This window comes from Gigantopelta aegis, chromosome 12, assembly GCF_016097555.1.
Source record: "Gigantopelta aegis isolate Gae_Host chromosome 12, Gae_host_genome, whole genome shotgun sequence".
NCBI lineage: Eukaryota > Metazoa > Mollusca > Gastropoda > Neomphalida > Peltospiridae > Gigantopelta > Gigantopelta aegis.
The window spans coordinates 30,719,070-30,730,499 of NC_054710.1; the positions used below are offsets into that span (position 1 = coordinate 30,719,070).

The 11,430-nt window shown below is 37.6% G+C and overlaps 1 protein-coding gene across 1 annotated transcript; it reads right to left on the reverse strand.

Moving 5' to 3' along the window:
• Positions 1-1,647: 1,647 nt before the first annotated feature.
• LOC121386816 lies at positions 1,648-8,703 on the reverse strand. The gene is made up of 4 exons (XM_041517829.1): positions 8,582-8,703; positions 6,073-6,261; positions 3,613-3,780; positions 1,648-3,085 (listed from the first exon to the last, which is right to left on the reverse strand). Exons 1-4 carry the CDS (start codon positions 8,700-8,702, stop codon positions 2,205-2,207), a joined length of 1,359 nt encoding a protein of 452 aa, XP_041373763.1. The 5' UTR covers position 8,703; the 3' UTR covers positions 1,648-2,204.
• Between the last annotated feature and the right edge of the window lie 2,727 nt (positions 8,704-11,430).

Sequence of the window (11,430 nt, forward strand, 5' to 3'; positions counted from 1 at the left end):
CGTACTTTCTTGAAGGTAATTTTCATGCACAATTGATTTGTCTTACTCGACCGCATGCACGTGTTCACTCACGTAAGTAAATTTACTCATGCAACTAAATATACTCACGTTGGTATATATATACGTCATGCGAACGCATTTGTTCACGTGAGTAAAATTACTCCAGAAGTAAATTTGCATGTGGTCCAGAGTTCATGCAAAAGTATATTTACTAATGAGCAAATTTACTCCAAATGCAATGTTATCTTTAAATTTAAATGTGTTATTTGACGACGCACTCAACACATTTTATTTATGGTTATATGGCGTCGGACATATGGTTAAGGACCACACATATATTGAGGGAGGAAACCCGCTGTCGCCTCTTCATGGGCTACACTTTTCGATTAGCAGCAAGGGATCTTTTATATGCACTACCCCATGCAATGTTATCATGCCAGCGCTTAGTAAACATACTCACATGAGTATTACTATTTTAATATACTTGAGATTCTGAAGGTTTTGTTTTTTAATCATCAGATCAGACACATGGTGGAAAATTAGCAGTCGCCCGGTCGCTCGTGACGACCTTTATTGCCTAAGGGCGACTAGGAATTTTACAAAGGTAGTCCGTTGGGCGACCATCGAATTTAGGGTCTGGCGAGTATGGTATCAGTTGATCTACAGATCTGGCAGTAGAAGAAGATATAGAACATGCTCTATATCTTTATACAGCTTCTGTGGCTTTCGGCCGAGTCTTTCTAGAAATAGAACTGAAAACGTCTTGAAGGCACTGCGTGCGTGTATTTTTAAAACCTGGAAGTCGTAATGGACTGGATACACCATAATTATCTAGTTGAGCTACTATTTGACAATTGTTATCCGATGTTATGGTAAAAAGGAATCATGTGTAATTAGCTTACATTATTCTGGGACAAAATCGAAATCTATCTTGTAGTTTTAACTCACACTAACTGAGTGCATTCGCGCATATAAAAATAATCATGACATTTTCCATTACTACAGGACTTATTCCAAAGGTCAGTTAATCGATTGTCGTTATCCATATTGTTTCACGTTTAAGCGATTTCCATGAAATAAGAACAGACCATGACACAACCGTCGAAATATTACTGTAATAAACGTTAAGTACGTTTTTTTATGCTTTGTAATATAATAACTAAGTGCATCGTATATTTTGGTAAGATGATTTTGTTTATTTCACAGATTTATTTTTCTTTCGATATTTACTTGACTTTATTAGTAGCCTACAACTAGCAGTTACAATATCCAACTTAAATGCACACGTCTACGTGCCTCGTTTATAGGAAGACAGCCACTCCCGAGGAAATCCTTTACTGGAGATTTGACCATCTCTTGTATCGCCACAAAGTTTATTTCATCCCTCTTGTATCGCCGCATAGAGGACTGCCACCCCAGAGTAGTTTATATATTACAGCACGCGCAGTTCTACCTTTATTCTCTTTGAATTGCATTATTGTTTTACTTCATAGACAATGCAAGTCAAGTTGCATACCTTGGCTGTTCTAGCATTTTGTCTTCATCCCTGTATTAAAAATGAGATTTAATCTGTATAATTTAACATTTTTATTTATACTGAATTCGTTTTAATGTTATTTGAGTTGGTATGGGTTTAAAACTTAAACACATGTTTTTATATAAATTGAAGTCGCATGCCAATTCATCGGTTTCCTTTTGAAGCAAACAGACTATATACAGTGAGCATATTGTTATTATTCTAGTTTTGATTTTGGCTGTGCAGTTAAATTCAAATGTTATAATTGGAAGGCAAGTTGAATCTGAGAAGGGCCACTGAGAGTTTTCTTCAAATGGCCCTGCTGGCGACCATGGTTATCATGTAAATGTTCAACCCACTTTGAATTATGTCCTCTTTCACCGTTCGATTTTCGAATTGTGCCGTGCGCTATTCCACAATGGTGTTGTCGTTTTAAAATACATTATATTAAATGGTGGGATTTTCTTTTTCTGTCATGTACTTGATAACTGTAATTTTCGTAGTTAACCATGCACCATGTCGCTTTGTGTTTTTTGTAGCATACATTTATCACTTTCGGTTTTCGTTTTGTATCATACAGATTTTATATTTTGATTTCCATTTTATTTCATGCACTATTTCGGTGTGAGACCGTATTAAACACTACACTATTTCACTATCAGTCATTCCATTTGTAGCAGATTCTTTTTCACTGCGGGATATGTCCAGTTTCAATGAACGCCATCAACTTTATGGTCTCCAGTTCTGTGAAGTTGAATTCCTTGGCCAGGATGTGTTTGGTCAACTTACAGAGCAGGTATCCGTCGATTCCTTCTTTCCTGAACGAATCCACGTGTCTGTCTAACCTCAGACTCTTCATCTTGACTCCCAGTTCACCTATCGTTAACTCGTGGGCCTTTTTCTCCGCTGTAACCACGGCACCCACGGCACTCACGGCACTCTGACTTGACGTACTGGCTACGTGCGGAGCTACCACAGCTCTTTCTATGGCATTGACGTAAGCATTCCCAGTTCTGTTGCTAGCCTCCTCTGGAGATGCACGCTTGGGCTGCTGAACTGGGTCACGTTCGGGTAGCGGTGGAGCAGTATTGTTACCACAAAGACCATCATTATTTTGCGGGACCGGGGAGGGAAGTGGACGCGGTTGCTTGGGTCTAAACATGAAACCCTCCAGATTACTTTTGTCTGGTAAAATGAATTGGCTACCCTGCTGTGTAGGGCGATTCGTGGACTGAGTTCTCTCCCCTGTGATGCTGGTTTCGCCTGTCTGTTGAATTTGTTCTGTGCGGTCATAGTCTGGTACGGGTAGACGCGGGGCAGGTGGAACTTTTCTTCGGGCAATAGTTCTGGGTGGCAGTTCCGGTACACGATCTTTCTGTGGTGGACAACTCGCTGACTGAGTTGTCTTCCTTGTACCAGTCGTCTTGGCACGTGAATGGGTTTCTTCTGCTGCGATATGCAATGTCGAGTATTCTCCCGTCATCTTGAAAAATCTCACCGGTTCAAGCAGCTCGTACACATTCTCCGATTTCGATTCGTCTATATCGGCCTGGTTGTACATGGCAATATCTGAAATAAAGATTTCATTACGAAATGTGCTGTGCACTGACAAACAAACAAAACAAGGATGTTTATGTTGCTAATACACCTACGAATATTACGTGTTGTAAAAAAAATAAGCAGAAACAAACAGACTCTCTCTCTTAAACAATTAACGTGTACGTCACAGAACAATACGTTTCTGTAAGGTTTATTTCTGTGATCGGTGTGGGGTTGGTGTCTCAAGTCGAATAATAAAACATAAAACCATCTTCTGTAAGGTTTATTTCTGTGGTGTCATGGTTAAGCCATATGACGTAAGGATGGAAGGTAGTTAGTTCGCAGCCCGTTTCCGGCTCCCACCCAGAGCGAGTTGTAACGATTCACTGGGTAGGTATGAGGTACCGACTACTCTCTCACTAACAACTAGTAACTAACTCACTGTCCTAGACAGACAACCCGGATATCTTAATTGGATATAATCACAAAAATAAGTTGAAATTAAATTAATGAAATAAAATGGCCATCAGGCTCGTAAGTAAGTTAGCTATACTCACTTTCGTTGCCAGTCTTCCCGTCGTATACCATTTGCCTCGCAGCGTCCTCGATGCTACAGACGACGTTTCGAAACTGTTCGTAAGTCTGATCCTTTATCCCGACCACCGTGGATACCAACACTTTCTGTAGGTACAGTGGAACCAGTATAGTGCGCAACTCGAGTACTCCTAAACGAAGAAAAAGATGAAGCGCATGTTGGTAAATGGTATAATAAAATCATTTGATTGGATCGCAAAGACCGCTGTTCATTGTAAGTAATTATTTCAGTTGAAGCATAATGTGGCGTTTTATATGTATATGCACATGTATACAAAAGGTATATTTTAATATTATGTGTCAACGTGACCTGTGCCCCCACCCCCACCCTACTCTCAATTTGAATTATTTAGACTTGTCTTCGGTATGATATTGAAGGGACATTCCTGAGTTTGAAAAATCTTACTGGCCCTTCTCAAATTCAACTCGCCCTTCAATTATCACATTTTAAAGACACATTCCTGAGTTTGCTGCATTGTAAGATGTTTCTGACTAATAAAATATTTGTACGATTAAACTTGCATATTAAATATATTTTCTTGTTTAGAATATCAGTATCTGTATATTTAATCTGTTTTTGGTTGTCTTAATATTTGTAAGAAGCCTAAACTGGATTCTGTCTTCAATAATTTCGTATGCACAAATTGTTTTGTTTTTTAATTTAGGAAATAAAATGAAATTTAACCTAGTACAAATATTAGAAACACGTTTAATAAACAGCGGCTAATATTTTAAGCAAAAAAATATAATAATTACAATTCTCTGTTGGTCAATAACATCTTAAACATTGCAGCAAACTCAGGAATGTCCCTTTAATAATGCTATCCATTTGATTTTTGTCTGGCAAGGGATACAGCTAAGTGTGGAAATGAACTAAACACTGTTGTTAGAATCTCCGTAAAAACAGAATGTAAACTGAACTAAAATATCAGACGACTGATTGCACAGCATAGTCTGAGATACCCGAGAGAGAGAGAGAGAGAGAGAGAGAGAGAGATAGAGAGAGAGAGAGTTGGAGATGAACTACAGAGAGAGAGAGAGAGAGAGAGAGAGTGGAGAGTTGTTAGAGAGAGAAGAGAGAGTGGATGAGAGAGAGGGGGGAGAGAGCGAGTGGATGAGAGAGTAAGAGACAGAGATGAGAGAGAAGAGAGAACTAAAGAGCGATATCAGACGACTGAGAGAGAGAGAGAGAGAGACAGATAGTTTGAGATACCCGAGAGAGAGAGAGAGAGAGAGAGAGAGAGAGGGGGAGAGAGAGCGAGTGGATGAGCGAGAGAGAGAGAGAGAGAGAGAGAGAGAGAGAGAGAGAGAGAGAGAGAGAGAGAGAGAGAGAGAGAGAGAGTGTAGTGAGTAAGTGTGTTATTTAAACTATTGCAAGAGTAAAGAGTTAGAGAGAGGGTGGAATAGAGCGATGGATGAGAGAGAGAGAGAGAGAGAGAGAGAGAGAGAGAGAGAGAGAGAGAGAGAGAGAGAGAGAGAGAGAGAGAGAGAGAGAGAGAGAGAGAGAGAGAGAGAGAGAGAGAGAGCAGAGAACAGAGACAGTTCAGACAGACACACATTACACTGTAAACAGTTGTTAGCAAGCTACAATCTATGTGTGGCATTCTTACTGGGGGAAAGAGGCGGGACGTAGCCCAGTGGTAAAGTGCTCACTTGATGCGCGGTCAGTCTGGGATCGATACCCGTCGGTGGGCCCATTGGGTATTTCTCGCTTCAGCCAGTGCACCACGACTGATATATCAAAGGCCGTGGTATGTGTTATCCTGTCTGTGGTATGATGCATATAAAAGATCCTTTGTTGCTAATCGAAAAGAGTAGCCCATGAAGTGGCGATAGCGGGTTTCCTCTCTCAATATCTGTGTGATCCGTAACCATATGTCCGACGCCATATAACCGTAAATAAAATGTGTTGAGTGCGTCGTTAAATAAAACATTTCCTCCCTGAGAAGTCTGAATATACAGTTATATTAAATTTCGAAACGGAAGGAGGGCTTGTAATTTGAGAAACATTTAGTGGGGGAGAAAAGCAGTCTAGCCAACGCACTATTGTCTATTGGATGTCAAAGGTTTGTTAATTGTGACATGTAGCCTTCAGAGGAAGCCCGCTATATATGTTTTATTAACAGAAAATTATCTTTTATATGCACCTTCCCACAGACAGGACAGCACATACCATAGCGTTTGATATATTAATTTGTGCATGTGTTCTTGCTAGAAATGATGTACCTAATTCCAATTAAACGTGAAATAGATCGATTTCCCCTTGTGAGATGCACGAATTTCGTTCTACAATGCAACAATAATAGTTAATAATTGTTAATAATAATAATAATAATAATAATAATAAATACATATATACATTTTCAATAACAGTGAAGACAACTCAGACCGAATCGTCCCACGCAGCAACATGAATAACACACCTTGCTGAATAGTGTTGGCAATGAGGTATGTTTCGTCGTAAACCTTCGAAACCGTCAGTTTTCCAAATGACTTAACACTGGCCTGCGTGTTACCAACGTCGAACCTGTAGTCCTCTGAACAAGCAAACTCCACTTGTACAGGTAGTGCATGGGTCCTCACAATCTCACCCAAATTCTGGCCACGAACATCTGCTTTAAGGTAAATATTCTTAATCAATGACGTAGAATGCTACTACGTTTTTATGTCGTTATATGTATATGTGAAAATCTCTCTCTCTCTCTCTCTCTCTCTCTCTCTCTCTCTCTCTCTCTCTCTCTCTCTCTCTCTCTCTCTCTCTCTCTCTCTCTCTCTCTCTCTCTCTCTCTCTCTGTATATGTATATAATGTATACATACAAAGGCATCAAGGATTTTAAAAGCGGAAGAAAACGATTCAATCTTAACTGTAATTAACAACATAAATCATACTGATATAATACATTTCGTTACTACATATAACCATAATAGTACAAATGTGTTTCATGTTATATGTCTTCATAATTGTATGTTACACAATAGTAAGAAAAAAAAAAACATGCATACTTCTAATTATATTTATGCACTACTAAATTTGAACAGAAGAAACACAATAAACCTGTCTCCATGGGCGGAACTAATCGATGTGCTACTTGTAAAAAAAAATAATAATGAATGTCAGATGTACATAGAAAGCAAACTAAATCAAATGAATTACGTTTCCTGAATGTTACCAAACATTGTAATTATTGTTTCAAAAACTAATCTTTAGTCTTTCATCTGTACAAAGTATTTTCTGAAAATAATGTAGTTGTAGAGGAAAAAGAAATGTTTAATTGATTTACTAAATACCACTCTAAATAGTAAAACAACAATGAATGTCATCCAATTACAATTTTATTCTAGTGATGTCACCATTGACCATTAACTTTTCTAAACGTATGTTTTTGTGCCTGAAAATATTAAGAGTCCTAGAAAGAGCTATTTTACTGTGTGTTTTGTTGTTTCTGTTGTTACTTCTGTTATATTATTATTATTATTATTATTATTATATATATATATATATATATATATATATATATATATATATATATATATATCTGATAGCATTATTGTTACCAATGTCAAGGTTTTTTTGTAGAATATATATATATATATATATATATATATATATATATATATATATATATATATATATATATATATATATACTTTGTTTTATTCCTAATATATGATATTGACGATACCACAAAACATGAGGGTAATAATAGTTTTTTTTGGAAAGTACAGTCGAGACTGGTCTAACGGTCGCCTTATAATAACGGCCACCATAAATCCCGCCCAGTGCATTTCCTTCATTATTTTACCTGTATATAACAGCCACCTGTTCAATGATATGATCGGTCATTTAGTTTTTTGGTTGAAGTAAGGCTTGCATTGAACTGACATATAGGCTATATCCGACCTATCGACACTAACAGATAGTGTATTCTAAGGTGTGTGATTGCTGCTGTTTAGGCAAGTAATTGCGACAGTATGCTAGGATGTTTGTTCAGCTATTACACATTGACACACTTACGCTTTTGTTAATGTATAATGATTTCGTACCTGCAACCTTTTGCATGTCGTACACTAATTAATAGGTAACCGAATTCAGTGGACTGTTAATACTTTATTTATTCCAGTTTAGCAGTGGGTTTTTTATAGTAAATTGTTTTATATGTATTTCTCTTTACCTGTATATAACATCTACCTGTCCATAACGACCACTTTTGCCAGGTCCTCTGAGTGGCCGTTATATACAGGTTCGACTGTATATATATCTATATATATATATATATATATATATATATATATATATATATATATATACTTTGTTTCTATTCCTAATATATGATACTGACGATACCGAGACACACGAGGGTAATAATCCCTTTATCATAGTAAGTTCAAGCTTAAAACAACTTGCTTTTTTGTAACCAACTTTAATTCCAGTCAGCCATTACGCGATATTCAAATTACTTAAGAATATGTGATGCGGTGTCTTTTTGAATGGAAATGATGTCAAACCTGAATGACGTCATTATGAATATCCTTACATAAAAAGAAACTAGTGTAAACTTGCTATTGAAATATTTTTGTTTGAAGACTATGCATGCATACGTCAATTTGAAAAGTTGTCAAATTCTGAAAGCATGTGATCTGAAAAATATGGCGTACTTTGATTACACTGGATATGCTAGATAATATATACATATATATACAACAGTAGTATTTGTGTATGTGTTTGTGTGTGGTATGTATTAACAGTTGCTTATGTAATAATTTCAAGACAGATAGATGGCTAGATAGATTGAATAATTTTGTGTATGCGTGATTGTGCGTGTGTGCGAATGATATGGGAGCAAATGCATAGTGATAGGGTGGATAACAGAGACATTGGAATTGAAATTAATTTAGAAAAGCCTCCGAAAACTTAATAAAATAATAGTAACCTTTCTTCTTTTGTTTGTAGACTCGGAACTTTAACGGATAGTCCAGTGGAATCGTTATATTCCGCCCAGCGCCATCTATGGCCACCGCTCGTTTTTGTTTACAAGCGCCTTGGATTCTCATGACCTGTGGTTTTAAAGTAAATTAGTAAATTAATAAATAAAAATAATCTTGTGTTATTCACAACATTGTAGAAATGTGTCTCGTTTTCTTTGCTCTTTGCCACTCTTACGTTTCCTCCTCAGACACACGTGAAACATATTGTCTGATTTGATTAAACAAATTATCTTATAATTTGTAATATTTCATCATAATCCTCATCGACATCATTAATGTCATTTTCCAAATTAAAAAGCAATGTTTGAACTGGTTCAACACTTCCCTTATCATTCAACACTCCTCACCTGTCCAATCCCGAGCGTGTCTAACTCAACACTCCTCACCTGTCCAATCCCGAGCGTGTCTAACTCAACACTCCTGACCTGTCCAATCCCGAGCGTGTCTAACTCGACAATCCTCACCTGTCCAATCCCGAGCGTGTCTAACTCGACACTCCTCACCTGTCCAATCCCGGGCGTGTCTAACTCGACACTCCTCACCTGTCCAATCCCGAGCGTGTCTAACTCGACACACCTCACCTGTCCAGTCCCGAGCTGTCCAATCCTGAGCGTGTCTAACTCGACACTCCTCACCTGTCCAATCCCGAGCGTGTCTAACTCAACACTCCTCACCTGTCCAATCCCGAGCGTGTCTAAACCAACACTCCTCACCTGTCCAATCCCGAGCGTGTCTAACTCGACCCCTCCGTCAAAGCCCTGAGTGACGATAGTCCAACCTGGGCAGGTTCGGCATGCGGGATGACATCTGGGAAGCAATTACTACTATACTACTACAAGTTACTACCCTACTACTACCACTACTATTATTACTACTATCGGCATGCGGGATGACATCTGGCAAGCAATTACTACTATTACTACTACAACTACCACTACTATTATTACTACTATCGGCATGCGGGATGACATCTGGCAAGCAATTACTACTATTACTACTACAACTACCACTACTATTATTACTACTATCGGCATGCGGGATGACATCTGGCAAGCAATGACTACTATTACTACTACAACTACCACTACTATTATTACTACTATCGGCATGCGGGATGACATCTGGAAAACAATTAGGCAGGATACTTGGTTAAAGGTGCATATTCTACTACTACTACTAAAACCCCAACTATTACTGACAGTACTACTACTACTACTACTACGACGACGACGACGACTACTACTACTACTACTACTACTACTACTACTACTACTACTACTAATAATAATAATAATGCTACTACGACTAGTAATAATAACAACAGTACTACTACTACTAATAACACTAATACTAACAACAACAACAATAATAATAATAATAGTAATAATAATATGTTATGAATGAACAAAATAATAAAACTAAGTATATGGCAACGCATGCCATCATATGTAAAAAAAAACCTGTGTATTTACGACACATTACTTAAAGGGACATTCCTGACTTTGCTGCATTGTAAGATGTTTCCGATTGATAAAATATTTCTACGATTAAACTTACATATTAAATACATTTCTTGTTTTGAATAACAGTGCCTGTGTAATTTATGTTTGTCTTCACATAATTTCGTACGTACGAACATTTTTTGTTTTTAGGAAAGAAAATAAAAGTTAACATAGTACAAATATTAGAACGATCAGAAATACGTTTAATATACAGCCACTAATATTGTATGCAGAAAAACATATTTAATAAGTTTCTGTTAGTCGATAACATCTTAAAAATTACAGCAAACTCAGGAATGTCCCTTTAACGACCTATTAGTCATGTGAACTTTCGAATCGACCGTTTATAACATTCCTCTAGTGTCATTTTCAACTATAAAAGAAATAGTACACCCGAGCCAGAGCAGCGACAGTTTTGTGTAACAAAAATTGTATCTCATTATCTGCTTTAGAAACCTGTTCCAGGTGTACCCAACTTTGATAGAGCAGTCAATACAACCAACCCTGCTATTGGTGATAAATGGCAGTGTTTGTTGCAAACAACAACAAAAAAAACCAATAAACCCCACACCGTTTCTCCTGGGCAGTAAATGTAAACACATTATGTGTGGAGACTATGGATGCAGTAATGCAGGTTTTTCGTATTCTGTATCCTATATATTGAAAATAAATTAAAAAATAAGAGAACCGATAATATGTCCCTTAATTAATTATGTTGAGTATACGTTGTACGAAGCGACAAACAAGATGGCCTTTTTTAGCGATAACACTCTCATTTATCATAACTGTAATGTCTGTATTTTCTAAATGATGTTACCATATATATTAGGTTTAAGCAAAACAGGAACTTTCATACAGTAGTAATTGTGCTTACCGTACTGCCCACAGTGTTGTTATGTTATTGTTGTACACGACAGTGATCGGTTGAGGGGTGTTGAGATCATTAACTTCCTGGTTGTTTAAAATAGCACAGCCAACCACCGGGTACGTCTGCGCTGAATGAGATTTATTTTATTTTCCCATGACACTGATATTTATTTTACAGGTCTGAGTTTGCCTTGGCGTTTTTCCTCTCTGGCTACATCCCAGGTTATGATACGAACACAAGGTCAAAACAGGCGCGTGAACAGAGGGGTGTTTTTAACCCCTTGACTGAGCATTGTGGGAGACTGTCTCCCCCCCCCCCCCCCCCCCCATCCTTATACCCTTCTCTCATCCTAAGCTAGATCCCCCTGATAACATTCCCCCATACGCGCCTGTCGAAATAAAACTAAGTATTGTATTCAGATTGT